General features: G+C 37.8%; 1 protein-coding gene and 1 pseudogene across 2 annotated transcripts in view; both read left to right on the plus strand.

Annotated features, from left to right (window-relative positions):
* Window positions 1-509: 509 nt before the first annotated feature.
* Window positions 510-1,389, plus strand: LOC148734036 (A disintegrin and metalloproteinase with thrombospondin motifs 9-like). Its single transcript, XM_088751596.1, has 2 exons — window positions 510-1,117; window positions 1,364-1,389. The coding sequence occupies exons 1-2, from the start codon at window positions 613-615 to the stop codon at window positions 1,387-1,389; spliced, it is 531 nt and encodes a 176-aa protein (XP_088607722.1). The 5' UTR covers window positions 510-612.
* Window positions 1,390-4,998: 3,609 nt separating this feature from the next.
* Window positions 4,999-15,276, plus strand: part of LOC148734037 (uncharacterized) — a 10,544-nt pseudogene continuing 266 nt past the window's right edge. Inside the window, exons 1-11 of the transcript XR_015998338.1 lie at window positions 4,999-5,132; window positions 5,238-5,327; window positions 5,494-5,554; window positions 7,447-7,754; window positions 8,403-9,226; window positions 9,969-10,060; window positions 10,413-10,516; window positions 11,141-11,184; window positions 14,034-14,089; window positions 14,343-14,399; window positions 14,941-15,040. The product of XR_015998338.1 is annotated as an uncharacterized LOC148734037 (transcript). The remainder of the gene's footprint in view (window positions 5,133-5,237; window positions 5,328-5,493; window positions 5,555-7,446; window positions 7,755-8,402; window positions 9,227-9,968; window positions 10,061-10,412; window positions 10,517-11,140; window positions 11,185-14,033; window positions 14,090-14,342; window positions 14,400-14,940; window positions 15,041-15,276) is intronic.

The raw sequence follows: 15,276 nt of genomic DNA on the forward strand, positions 1-15,276 counted from the left end.
TGCTTGTTTGTTTTCAGCCTTCGCGCATTGTAGCTAAAATAATTGTTTGTGATGTCTCATCTTGCACATGAAAGTAGAAGACTTTTTTCTGTGAAAGTAAGTGACTTTTTTGGAAACTATTTTCAAAATCTTTTGGTTTCACTTATCCACATAAGAAATCGTGCCTTTCGAAAACGGTTTGTCTTCAAAACGTTCCAATTTTGACACCGTTCGCGAAAGTCTCTGTTTTCTTTAGCGGCTTTGGCATTTTAGTATGTACGATGGACATAAACGTGTCAAAAAGAATGCGTTTTCAAACGAAATCGCATTTGTGTGCATGGTGCCTCAGTTTGACCTGGCGGGAAAGTGCAGCCGCTCTAATTAGTCCGTTTGTTTCAAAATAAAAACATCTGCATTAACTGTAACAAGCTTTTTCTTTTAGCTGTTTTTGTTTGGGTTTGTTAGAGGATTGCAGTAGCAACCTAAACGATTTTGAATTTAATTCAATCTCAATTCTAAACAGAGTTTCGCAGCTGCGCAGAGGTGAAAGCATTCGGGTACTCTTCTGACGGCCATTACCTGCTTCGTCTAAGCGACAGTTGCAAAGACCCAACGAGAATCTACTGCCATAATATGTCATCTAACACTCCGCAAGAGTTCATCACCCTGGAGTCTGGCACAGAGAACAACTTTGCTATTGTGTATGCCCAGATGCTCATAAGAAGGGGCCACTGCAGTGGTGCTGTGCAATCCACATTGCACCCAGATCGAGGCACCACTTACTTCAGCAAAGTGCGCCTTGATATCACAACCATGAAAATTTTGAGCAATGTTTTCACCTTCGCGCAGACTCAGGGAGGTAAAGACATCCCATATGGCAAAGCAGGGGATTGTTATTCGAATAGTCATGGTAACTGCCGGAAAGGTCAGTTCAAGGTTGATTTGAGCGGGACGAGACTTCGTGTTCGGAACGATGTGAATTGGAAATTTTCGGGATGGCCGGAAAGTTTGACGATGCAGGACTACCAGAAGTCTCCTGATGGTACAGTGGTGTCTGCCAAGTGTGGAGGTTCGTGTGGTTCATGTGAGCCATCTGAGGGATTTATCATATTGGAACCTTTGTGTTCTATTCCTGCTGGTAGGTATCAGGAATAAATTTTTCCCTTTTACAGCTTTCTTGACACAACTATGTTGCCGTGTGTTTATTCAGTAATAGATAACAGATGACGTCAACATCCTGACCCACGGCAATAGTGACGTCATCTCTGCCTGCCTCTCAGTTCGTCTGTATGTCTGTCTTTCTACCTGCATGCCTAACTTAAAACCAAATTATGATTGCATGAAATTAAAGCTCTCTTTTTATGTTTTTTTTTTTTGCCTGTAGTTTTGTGCCAGGAATCCAAACCTTAGATCTGATGTCAGTGGGCGGTGTGAATGCCTAAAATTATAATTTGCTGAGATCATGTACTAGTGAATGTCATAATAATTATGACTTATCATTGTATAGTTTAGGCTCCTCACTGACTGTGAATAACTGACGCCTTTAGGGGTGCGATACTGGCCCGGTACTGACAGAATTTTTAATTTTATTTCATCAGGGTAGGAAGAGCCATCTCGTTGATCGTTACAAGACAACTGGAGGTCATTCGATCGATGAGGATCATTATCATCTACAGTCTGACACTGATAATCTAGGACTTGGTCTTATATATCTACCACTAAGTTATGTAAACACAAATGAATAACACGCAATGATCGCATAATTTCTAAAACAATTCAATTTGCAATCTAATGCCGATTGAATGAATTTTTTTTCCTGTTATAGTGGTCCATAATTAGGAGAAAAGACTGATGAAGAAGGCCGGCAAAAGTCAAATATAAAAACACAGCTGTGCAGTTTTGATTGGGAGCTCCCTGTCCGTGCACAATCTTTTGTTTTTTATGTCGTTTAACCCTCAGCAATGATGGAAAGTTTCCACCGGTCAGTAAGTTCAAAATGTAAGTTCACATACAAAAGCTAAAATAGTTGGAAAATGACAAAGTTTTTTCATTTGTGGTGACCAAAATTTCACAGAATGAAAACTTGCTAGGACTCCACAGGAACCGATGAAATGTATGGCCGCACTGGGGAGGAGCGAGTATCTCCTTTCCTTTAATTTTTTGCCTAAATATACCGTATCCTGGGGTTTTTTTATCCCCTCAATTCCAGTTCGACACTCCTGAATCTCTATATTTTAAATATACCACATGCCGTTAATTTTTTCCTTAGGTATCCTGTTTCCCGGTAATTTTTTCCTTAGGTATCCTGTTTCCCGGTAATCTTTTCTCGAGGTATCCTGTATCCCGGTAATTTTTTCCTTAGGTATCCTGTATCCCGGTAATTTTTCCTTAGGTATCCTGTATCCCAGTAATTTCTAATACAAACATACAGTATCCAGAGAACCACTAATTGGACCTCATTTGTATATTACATCTCTTTTATTTGATCATTCAAATTAAACATTTATGTAGCAATCAGAGACTGGTTTAAGAAAGATTGCAAAACGAGAGAAAACAAAACAAACTAAAAAGACTATGCTAGAACGGTTTTTTAGAAAATCCGCTGTACCTTATCAGGGATATCAAACATGAAAGGCTTATTTGGCCTTGATTGAGATTTCGTCGTTATTGTAAGTCAGAAGTGAATAATAGCTATGCTGTTACTGAAGGCTATCTGAAGATAAGAAGGCAGAATTAATTAAGTCAGGAGTCTGCTGGTCTCATTTTCATCTCGGTCCTCTTCAAGGAGGAATAACTTTTCCAGCGATACCAAGTCACCTCGTTAAGGGCTGAGTGCTTTCCATGATAATAGAAGTCATTCAAGTCATTATTTCAGATTTTAAATTCATTTTTGGCAAAAATAAAATTTCAACTCCTGGCAAAGTTACAGCTGTTATGTTTATTCATGCCAAAAAATTACATTACATTTGCCTCTAATTTTTTTTTTCGTTTCCAGGCCCCCAATAGTGACACAAAATCATAGCGGAAGTTGTTAATTTTTTAGCGAAAAGCAGAACTAGACATAGTTACCGATAACCTTATCTAAATGTACGGTTAGATTTACGATATATATTTATTACTCTATCTAGAAGTCGCAAAATACTTTGGAAAAGTGAAAAATAAACCATGTAAATCGGGATTCGAAGTCTTCGGAAGTCGTGACTGGCATTGACCGCTCGGCCAAAACAAACTCATCACTTCAAGCGGCCTAGTCATTTAAAACATGCGTATGTCGCGTATGTACGGGGTTGATCTGGAAAGCTTGGGATCTAATAAACATTTTGGCCCCAAATTCGTACGTGTTGGAGGGAAAAAATATATGTAAATCGGCGATTGAAAAGTACTTCTTCGCAGATGTTGGCGATGTTGCGCAATGCCCGGGCTATTCTTGTAATTTGCATTACGTTTGTGTTGCTTTGTGCAGTAGAGGCCGTGCAAAACGACGGAGAAGGCGCATGCTAGTATTTCTTTGGCTACACGGGAAACTGATATCCGAAACTGAAGAAGAAAATGCAATGGACAGATGAAATTGTGTTGTTCGTGTCAAAACTTGAGATTAAAAGTGTTGGTAAGAAGTCTCAAGTATTTTTTTTTTTTTTTTAAAACTGGAACAAATTTAGTACTCACTTGCACCTGGAATTCTTTGTGGAGTTATCTTCACATTCCTTTTACCCATGTAACTGATCGATGTTTTCTGATTTGTATCCTTTTGTCTAATTAGTATTTTATTTGGCTCTCAAACGGGTACACTGTAAGCTAATTCCAGTCAGATTTTTCTCCCCTTCCCCCACCTCCCCTTGCTGTGTCATGTCACTCGTCCAAAACCTTCCACCCGTCCAATATGGCGACCGAATATTAATATTTGCCGCGCTGAAACACAAACTACCGCCTGCTGGAGGCAATCCTTTGCATAAACGTTTATTTCAACAGAGCTCTTTTTCGTGCCGATATACTGGCTTCTGCGGTGGCCCAGAAGGCTCAACGCAAACAAAAAATATACTGCAGCAAATAAAAGATATACTGCAGCAATTAAAAAATATACTGTAGGAAATAAAAAATATACTGCAGAAAATAAAAAATATGCTGGAGCAAATAAAAATATACTGCAGCAAATAAAAAAAAAATCATAACGCAAAGAAAAAAGGACCGCAGCAGATAAAAAAATGCAACGCAAACAAAAACTACTGCAGCAAATAAAATGTGCAACGCAAACAAAAAAAAAAGAAAACGCAACCAAAAAAAGCTGGAACGCAACGCCAAGGAAGACTGGGTAATAGTTGTTAGTTTCCCGCCAAAACAGCATGAACTGGAACTCGCATTTGGTTATGGACGAAAGCTATCAGCGTAGGATTATAGAAAATTACTTTCATCAAGGGTATGAAAAAGAGTTATCATCGAATTTTTAAAGTAGCAGCATGGTACCAGTACTGTCATGCAGAACATGGTTTGGGAAAGGTGAACAAGCAAAGGATGTAACGAGTGTTGGCGGGAAACTAAGAACTATTACCCAGTCTTCCTTGGCGTTGCGTTCCAATTTGTTTTGTTTGCGTTTTCTCTTTTTTTTGTTTGCGTTGCATATTTTATTTGCTGCAGTATTTTTGTTTGCGGTGCATTTTTTTATTAACTTTTTTTATTTACATTTTTTTTATTTACATTTTTTTTAACTTTTAAACTTTTTTTTTAATTTTATTTACATTTTTTTATTTACATTTTTTTTAACTTTGGGTTTGATCTTTTTTATTTGATGCAGTATATCTTTTATTTGCTGCAGTATATTTTTTGTTTGCGTTGAGCCTTCTGGGCCACCGTAGGCTTCCTGCCATGATACGCGCAAAATTGACCAGCTGTTTTGATATTAAAAAATCAACGATGTTATGATTACGCCAAAGTATCCCCTCAGCTTGTGTTATCTCGGGTTTTTACGGGATTCCACGGGACCGAGACGAAAACTGACGTCACAAGTTTTCACAGCTCATGCGCTCGTCTAGCCAAATGGAAGAATCAAATTGATTTGTTTGGTTCGAGAGTTTTTAAGGGAAATTTTGTCCATGGAGAATTTGAGCTTTAGTTAATTGAGCACTCTCGTGGCTCAAGAAATGCCTAATTCGGAAGAGGTAAGAAATATGTTAGATTTGTATTAGATTCCTCGTAATTACGCGTTGTAAAAACGAAATTCAGGCGAGACGTGTCCTAAAATTTCTTGTTCTTGCGTGTCTCAGGGTTTTACGTTTGGGGATTTCACAGCTGAAGAATGGGAAAAGTACTTCAGTAATTCAGCAGCCCAAATCGGAAATATACCACCGGTTGAGGTAAAAATTAGCTCAGTAGATCTCTTAATTATGCGTACGTCGGGGAAATTGTGTTTAATTTCAAGGATTACATTGCAGGTCGAGACAAAATTTACTCACGCTTTAGTTTTCGATCGTCTCTCGCATTGGTTTCTTTTTTGTTTTACTGAGATTTTCTATTTTGTAGTTTCTCTTCGACTTCGATTACTCAGATCACGAGGAACGAGGCGATGATTTTAACGGTACCGGTATGTATCTAATACTTTTGTAATTTACCTTCGCGCGAGCATCCTGACTCGGAAAACGAGATTATTTCAAAAATATACATCGACATTTAATTTGCGAGGCGCTACTGGTTGATCTTGAGAGATAATGAAATTAGCGACTTATGATTGTGATGATTGTTGGTCGCAAATATGAGCAATATTCTGGCTCGTCTTTGATATGCCGGAAGATGAATTCAAATTTAAAAAATTGGTGTGATATCGAGTTTGTGTAGTGTACAGATCGAAGAGGATCTGAGAGGGTGGGGCACAGTGATATATCGAAATACCATCAGTGATAATGGTTGTAAATAGAATTCCCTGGTCAAGTAATGAATTTTCCTATAATATTGATCACTCTGTTATGTGCAGACAGTGACAATACCCACTTCCTTAGTTTGTTGAAGGTCAGGGCGATTCAAATATATATTTTGTTTCGATTTTTTCTTACTACGAGAAACTGATGAATAAAACAGATTGTAACCAATTATGCCCAGCAAAAAGTGCAGATTAATATCTCTGTTATTTCAATTGGAATTAAAAAGTTTTCATCACAAGCAATTATGAAGTAAATGTCGTGGATGGAAAGTAACAAATTTATTGCTAAGCTCAGGTACATGTAAACTTCAGTGGTCCTGTGACACCTATGAAAGGTACAAATTTATTGCTAAGCTCAGGTACATGTAAACTTCAGTGGTCCTGTGACACCTATGAAAGGTACAAATTTATTGCTAAGCTCAGGCACATGTAAACTTCAGTGGTCTTGTGACCCCAATGAAAGGTACAAATTTATTGCTAAGTTCAGGTACATGTAAACTTCAGTGGTCCTGTGACCCCTATGAAAGGTACAAATTTATTGCTAAGCTCGGGTACATGTAAACTTCAGTGGTCCTGTGACCCCTATGAAAGGTACAAATTTATTGCTAAGCTCAGGTACATGTAAACTTCAGTGGTCCTGTGATTCCTATGAAAGGTAGAGATATACAGACTGTTAAAGAATTACATTTGATTATCATTCTTCTGAGAACTTCTTGGTTACTAGGAATTAGCATTCACACAAGGTTGGGTCAAATACCTTCCTCCACATGCCTGTATCGTATATGAAGAGGCAACGGTCTTCTTCATTTGGCAACAAAATTGGTTATGTGATGATATCCATTTTGCACTTAAACTTTTTTGTTTACAAATTGCATTTTGACACATCCACATCCATTAAACTGTTACTTCTTCTGATCTGTTTATTATTTCCCTTTTTTATTGTGCTTCACATTGTTATACTTTTTTTGTACAATAGGCTTAACTCTTTAATTCCAAAGATCTGCTTGTTAATTCTCCCCTCTAGCTGCCACTCATCTCCTTATAAATTAATTGTGAGAATATGGTGTTAGATCAAGATAACATCATCTACCTGTTTTGAGTCTGTGGGAGAACTTACAAGTGATTGAGTCATGTACTTCTGACCAGCTTAATTGTTTGAATATTGTTTGAATATTCCATGCATGACATCGAGTTTCAAATTGGTATTGAAATATTATGATATTTGGCAAGTTTTTTTTCGTGTTAATGCTGAATTTGCTGATTTTTCTTTTTGCGGCATTGCTATGTTCAGAACCTCCCCTAATGTTTCCCCTCCATGTGTGATCAAGACATAATTTCTCCTTACAATATGAATACAGCAGACAAGTGATGAGAAAAAGAAAAATATAAGGTAGGTATTCTTAGCAGATCCCATTCCAAATTCTCCAAACTAATATCATAAGAAGAAGTGTATGGCAGACATAAAGGAGAATTAAATATGAGATTTAGGGAGTTTATGGGTTGATATCACTGCCATATCCATATCTTAAAGTAACATCATTTGTTTTCCTGTCTGGCAGCTGGTGACACCTCAACACAGGTCTCATCAAGTGACAGTTCTGCGGCAGCTAAGAATGTCACAGCAGGTCTTGAAGACTCAGGTGTTGAAGTGGGACAAGAAAGTGAACAGGAAACTTCTCCAGGGAAATTGGTGAGGACAACAGCTGGTGTAGGTGATACAGTACTTAGCTCGTTCACCAGAAGCAAAGCAGAAAGAAGTCACGCGATCGTCAGATAAAACCGTCCAAAGTAGCTCTGAACACTTTGTGTTTTGTGGAAACAGCAACAAAGAGCCTGAACAAGATGTGACAGAAAGTAAAACTGAAAGGTAAAGGAGTGGCTTCAAATTCTATGTGGCATAAAAAATATTCAGTTTTGATTTGTGTCTTCTGATGCTTGAAACATCAGCTGTTAAACCTTTATGAGGGCCAATTTACGTTATCAACTTAGGCAATAAAATGTCAAAAGGAGCGAACCTTTTTCCACTCAAACTTCAACAAAGCAGCCAAGGAATTTAGGATATTTTTTGTCCTTTTCTATTGAATTGGCATGGCATGTATTCAGTGAAATTTTTCTCATATTAAGTAGAGAGTGCTGTGCTCAGCAAGTAACAAGAGGTGTTTGATTTGCTCGCCTGGCTACCCTAGCATCAGATGTGAGTTGAAGGTTTCTTTGCTTCTCCCTCTGACATTGAGGGTTCTATTGTTTTCATCCCTTGGGAAGAACCAACACTGTAAATTCTGGATTTTTCTGAGAACAGAGGGCTTAGAAAACTGCCTTGTTTATGTTGACTGCTACATATATATATATTTTTTTATTTATTTGTTTATTTTGATTATGTTCCATTCTTTATAGAAACATGTGCATGGGGATTAATTGTTAAGTAATTGATGTCTGGATCCAGGGAAACTTTTAAGTTGAGAACATTCACAAATACATGTATTGTTTACTGAAGAAGTATTGTTTTATTTTGCAGTCCCCCAAGAACTTCAGCACCTGATGTTGACAACTTCCCTCCCTTGTCATTAACAGTGAACACCCAGAGAGCTGTGGAGAAGACAGAAAATGAAAGATCACGCAAGCGTCGCAAGAGAAGGAGGCAAAGAAAGAGGTCTGGATCTGTGTCCAGCTCTTCTAGTGAATGTAGTGAAAAAGAAAGGGCTTCAGTTAATTCCACTGGCTCTGGTTCAAAAGGAAAAGCTGTTGTATCTTTACCTACTGCAGATAAAGTTGCTGTCAGTGATGTCGTGAAAGAAACTTCAAAAGTACATGTAAATGTTTTGAACTCAGCATTAAAGGAGCAAAAATCAGGTGCCGTTTCTACCGCAGACAAAAGAACAGCTGTACAGAGGAAAAGCACAAGTTCTTGTGATGGGGACACTGTTGAAGAAAGAAAGAGTTCTTTATCAACAGATGGCACATCAAACAGCCCTGTTCACAGCGACACAGACATGAAAGTTACAGTTTCCATTAGCACTACACAAGGTAACCTAAGTTCTAATCAGACTTGTAAAGTCCCAGAACAAGAACATGAAGGTCCCATCCCAGTGGATCAGAGTGTAAAAACAAGCAGTACAGCAGAAGAAATCACTTGCAAAAAAGATCAGCCTCCAAAGCCTTCATCATGGGCAGACTTGTTCAAAAACTCTGCAAAACCATCGTCTGGTATTGTAGTTAAAACAACAAGTCTTGTTGTGAGAACTGAAATGCAAACAATTTCAAATCTTAAAATGACAGAAGATGATACAATGCAAACCACAGTTAGTGTGGAGGAGGACAAGTTTGCTAAGAAATTTGCAAGTAAATACCACAAAAGATTCTGTCAGCCTGTCTGTTTTTTCTGTTTGTCTGTTTTTTCTGTTTGTCTGTCAGTCTGTCCATCAGTCTGTCTGTCAGTCTGTCAGACAGTCTGTCCATCCATCTGTTTTTCTGTCTCTCTGTCAGTCTGTCTGTCGATCTGTCAGTCTTTCTATCTATCCGTATGTCTATCTGTTTATCTTTGGTTGTCTTTCTGTCTGTCTGCTTTGCAGTCAGTCATTTTCCAAGTAAACATTCTTGAACTTGATGTGGTTGTACTGACTTTCTAGTGTTTTCCTCAAGGGGATACCAAGTATGGACTGTAAGTGTTGCACTGTTTGTGTGCATGTACGTGCGTGCGTGCGTGTGTGTGTGTGTGTGTGTGTGTGTGTGCATGTGTATGTGTGTGAAAATTATCAGCTGAATGTTACCAGTACGTAAAGTTAGGCTGTAGTGAGATTGTGTATCTCATAAAACAAAAAGGATGTGAAGAAATTCATCTTGAGGTGTAGAATATAACTAAGTTTAAATTATGCATCAAGACTGAAGAAGGAAAAAAATTTTTCCAGAAGTGCAATGGCTAGAGGAGACTTGAGTTCTGATGCACATTTTCATTTTATGGGTTTATTGTTACTACTGACAGTAAGTGAACTGAAAGGTCATCATAACTGAGAAAAGTAACACTTACTTTGTAGACTGAGTTCAAACATTCCTTTGTGACTTTTTTTAAATTAATATTTTGCAGAAAGTATTCAAAGACAAGAATTAGGATACATCCAAAAACCTTACATCCCAAGAGGACTGATCAACCAAGGGAACTGGTGTTACATTAATGCTGTATCTTTTCAGTTACACTAGGAAATGTTTAGTTGAACCCTTTACACCTTATAATCAGTAGCCATATTCTTCGTACTGTTTATTTTTTTGGCACTGACAGATAATTTGTTTAACAATCATTTCTTTCATTCTCATGGTTTTAATGAGTGATTCGGCAGAGTATAGCTATAAGGTGAAATAAGCTACTTATCACCCTTAGGGGTTTAAAGGTTGAAAAGGTCCCACAAATTAATTAGATGAAAGACAGAATTCATTTCTTTCTTGATTGCCTCTGCAATGGCTTTTTAACTCCAGATTGAATCTCATTTGTATTGAGAACAGCAAATGTTTTTTTGTCCTTAACTGTGATCAGACTCTTCAAGCTCTGGTGGGGTGTCCACCATTTTTCAACCTACTGAGGCAGTTGCCTTTATTAATGGAAAGAGGTCCAACATCAACACCTATTTTAGACAGTCTGTAAGTGAAAATTTTCTCCTGTTGTAGAGGAAAACTCTTTCATCAATAATTGTTAGTGACTGTGAATATATATAAAATTTATATAAATATGTGAAGTGCAGTTTTCATATTCTTTTCTTAAACCACAGTTCACATATATGATTTTCATATATATTCACAATCATTGATTCACCACTTCATGGGTTCATTACAAACCAACAGAATGACCAGCTGCCAGTTGGCTTGTTAGCTCAGTCAATAGTGCACTGCACCAGTATTGCAGAGGGCATGGGTTCAAATCCTGTACAGGCCTGAATTTTTTAATTTTCAGGCCTTATTTTCACTACTGTTTAAATTGTGTTCATTACTGCAAATATCGCTTTCATTTTCAAAAATTGTTAAATTGGCAACCCTTCCTCAGTTTAATAGTTTTTCACCTTTAAAACAATTTTTTCAATTTTGTAAGATGGGGAGTGTGATTTATGAGGCCAGGATGTTCTGCCCAATATTAAGCATGGCTGCCTTTTCCACAATGTGTTCATGCAAAACAAATGTACTTGCTAACCAGTATACCAAAGCAAGGAATAGAACCCAACTCCATTTTCAAGCATATTTCTGAAGATTATGAATATTTTTCTTTTACAGAATAGTGTTTATGAATGAGTTTAAGAACACAAAGGTTAAACCAGGTATGTGTGTACAACAACTGTGATAATTGTTTTTAGAATAGTGCCATAAGTGAGTGATCTGGGCAAGCAAGCTCACTTTACATGTTGCAGCTGTCATATCAGATATTTGATCTTACAAATTGCAGTTATTTTGTATATTATAACAATGTTTAGAGTTTTGCATAATCCCCCTCATTTTAATCATAACGATCCTTGAAAATCATACTGTTCATAAAGAAAGAATATTTTACTAAAATATCCTCTTGATTGGTACTCTTTATTCTGAGTGGGTAATTCATGTTTTTGAGTTATTTTTTTAAAAAAAATAACTATATGTTAGCGTATAGATTGGTGTATAGTGGTGTAGTGTAATCTGATCAGCACAATTTGGTGTATCTCTAAGCAATCTGATTGGCGCATCTGTTTTTTTGGTGTATCTCAACGCAATGTGATTGGCCCAATTTTTTGGTGTATCACAAACCAATCAGATTGTAGTATTTTTCGATGTCGCACCAATCAGAGCGTTCTTGCTAATTTGTGGTTTGACAGGTCTTCAAATTTCAGCGAATCAACGCTTGAGTCGGAGAGAGCGGTTCGCGAATTAAGGAAATGTATCAGTCGTGTTGGGAAAGTGGTGGAGTTGTGATCGTTGTACGACTATGCTTATTCTTCCTTCTGAAGGAGACTGAGTGGAACATGAGAAAAACTTTGAATCAAATATTACTTCAGATGTTGATAGGAACAACTTCAGGATATTTCATTGCTATATATGAGTTAATCAGCTATTCCAATTTTGAATTTCGCTAAAGGAACGAGGTAAGATGACATCTACAAGAGTTGTAAGACCATCTATTCAGTGTAATGGCTCATGTCCTTCGTGAGGATTTTATCGCTATGATCTGTCTGGATTTGAAAGGTCGTCAGGGAACTTTTTCTACCGATTAGCGAGTTAAAACATGCATGTTTTGAGTACCGCTCCTTCACTTACGACGCATACACCGTCAGCTGGAGGCCTAACACGAATTTAGCGCTATAGCGTGTTGTTTCGGAAAGGCTAGTTTTACAGACTCTGGTAAATCTTGCGCAAGATATTTGCGTAAATCATATTTGATTGATAATCTTGTTTTTTTTGCCATATGGTTGCTCTTTTAGCAACGGTTGAAACGACCACCAAGTTACATTTACTTTCTGCGTCGACTGCCATGTTACATATCCGTTTCTTTGCTTCTTAAAGTCCTCCATGAATTAAATATTGTTTAAACGATACTTTCCCGTTACAATTGCGTGTTACTTTTTACTCGCCAGTATGGATTAGATTTTTTTAGACGAAATGCCATTTTCCAGTAAACAACACAAATTTTATGACATAAATCTACCTCAATGAAAAATATTTCACAAGGGACAGAATGATACGGTCGGTTAATTTTCCACGCAACTCTCACGTGCTTAGACGTTTTCTACCAATAAAATTCGCTTATAGCTAACCTGGACTTTACCCCATTGCGTGTCAATTTCCTGTAAACAACCTGCATTCGATCACGTATTTCGCACGCAAAGGGCAAAGTCCAGATAGGTAAAAACCAATCAAGTAGCCCACCTTATTATCCTTTGAAGAATGATACTTTCTCTTGGTTCAATCGACTTTCACTTGTTCTAAGAACGGAGACCGGAAAATATCTTTGTCCAGAGGCTGTAAGAGATAAAATAGAGCTTTCCACTGCAAAATTATATGGAAGAGTATTTTGAGGCAACTATCTGTTACTGAACAAGAAGCTACACGAAGCCTATATTTGGGCCGGATTTGTGGATCAGCGGATCGAATTGAATTGGTTCGAATTGAAGGCTTTGCTGTTTTAGCAAAATCGCTGTGGAGTGCGTTTCATGGTTTGTTAACATGGAGAGTTATGGAGGCTAAGACTTCGGAACAAGTTGATGCCATCCATGAAAATTTGGAATAACTAAAATCGCCAGAGGAAAGGCGGTATCACTCAATAAAAAGTTGTATTTGAACGCTATGACTTTATTTACAAGGATTTCTCTTGCTTACATCTAATAACAAACCTTTGAATTTTTTTTTGCCTCGGAACGATATATCACAGAAGGCATTTTATAGACCTCAAGTTTTTTGACTGATTGAAATTAAAGGTATGTGGCAGTAACTTCCACAAGTTTTTTTTTTTTTTGGTGAGAAAAGTACAATTGTTTTGTTCGCAATATTTATTTACGGATGGTTTCAATCGCCAACGTTTACTTAAGATGGTTGTATTACTGTTCCCAAGGGTTGTTGTTTTCATCAGTACGTTAACAATAGTAGTGATTCACAGTATTAGGCTTGTACTATAAATAAATATATTTAAGTTCACTCGAAAGATGAGTATAAACTGTAACAAGCTTATCGTTGATGCGCGGCCAGTACTTTAAATCTGACTGACACTCGATGCCAAAACTCAACCTCGTTTCCTGGATATGCCACCACATTACTTAACGCCAATTAAAAACTGCGCGCTATTGTGCATTTTCTTGTACAGGAAAAACCAAACAGAATTTCTGATTCTGGCCCTTAATGGTCAGAATAATAACTAGGACTTTGTCTCTGACGAAGGAACGGCAATAAGCACAATTTTAACCTACTAGCAGGTTGTTGTTTAGTCTCGTCATGAGAGATAGCGTTGGGTGACAAGTTCAAATTAGGGCTGTGGAGGGGACTGCAGGAAGCGGTGTACCAATGCAGTTTATTTTTGCCAACAATTATTCAGACACCAGCATCAGTTATATAGTGTCCCATTTCAACCTACGTATCCAAAAAAATAACTCCTGCATGCGTAGCATGCCTATGTTTTTGTTGTTGTTGTTGTTTCTTTAACTTTTAGGTGGCAGGTCTCCTTCTTCAAAACCGGAGTTTAACACTGGTGAACAATTTGAACCTGTCCATGTATACAAGATAATTTGGATATATCAACAAAGTTGAAATGGTAAATTGGCCACCGTAATGATTACAAAAGCTGACGTTTCGAGCGTTAGCCCTTCGTCGGAGCGAAGGACGAAGGGCTAACGCTCGAAACGTCAGCTTTTGTAATCATTACGGTGGCCCATTTACCATTTCAACTTTGTTGATATATCCAAATTATTTCGTTACTCCCACCGACGCAGCCCCAAACAGTTTCTTTCGAAACTATCAGATTTATTCACATGTATACAAGATGCTAACAATAATTCAGAGCTCACTCTCAGTCAAGGTGAGTTTATATATAGGAACGAAGTGATACTTGCTTAAAATTCTTATTTGCTGTTTTTTCTCTTATGGTCCTATTAGTGTGAAGGGAAGGCAAAGTTGCGTAGATGATGTTTTAATGGGAAGTACCCCTAACTGGGTTTAGACCTTATTGGGCAGGAAACACCTGTCCCTTCTCAATTGCTTGGTGTCCCGAACTCTTCTCGCTGTAAACTCTTGCCTTCTCTATATCAAGAGATAGACAGATGGTCTAGAAGTTTAGTGAGCTTGCTTTGTGAAGAGTTAGAACACAGATGTGTCATGAATCTAAAAAATGTTTTATTCTCCTCAACTATGGCCACGGAAAGACAAAAACAAATAAGCAAAGAAACAAATGGTCCTGCCCCAAAGAGAATAGATTGGTCAAAATCTCTTGCTTAGCCACGTAGACTTGTTGAATAAAGGCTGTCCACGCCGTTTTTTTCTTGACAAAACTTACAAAGAAAATGATCACAAACTATGTATTGTTTAAGAAGGGTGTTGCAATTTGTTGAACTTTCTTGTAGGGTCGGCAAGAGGATGCTCAAGAGTTTCTCAGCTGCATTTTAAATGGATTACACGAAGAGATGCTGCAGTTTGCAAAGATAATATCAGCACCATTGAAAGGTAAAGATTTTTTTCAGATTCTCTCCTCGTTATTCCTCTGACTGCAGTAAGTAGCGTTTGTATTTTACCAGTAGTCTCTTATTGTTAGTGCTGCGAGTGTTGGCGCGAGCGTTTCTTTGCCGCTGCTGCGAGAGAGTTTGAGCTCAGCGAGAGTTCTGCGAGAGGTGTGGATGAGACCCCTCTCGCTGTCTCGCCTCCAACTCTCTCGCGGACAAAGAAAGGCTAGTGTCACAGGG

The sequence above is a fragment of the Stylophora pistillata genome, chromosome 3, assembly GCF_964205215.1.
Source record: "Stylophora pistillata chromosome 3, jaStyPist1.2, whole genome shotgun sequence".
In the NCBI taxonomy this organism is placed as follows: domain Eukaryota; kingdom Metazoa; phylum Cnidaria; class Anthozoa; order Scleractinia; family Pocilloporidae; genus Stylophora; species Stylophora pistillata.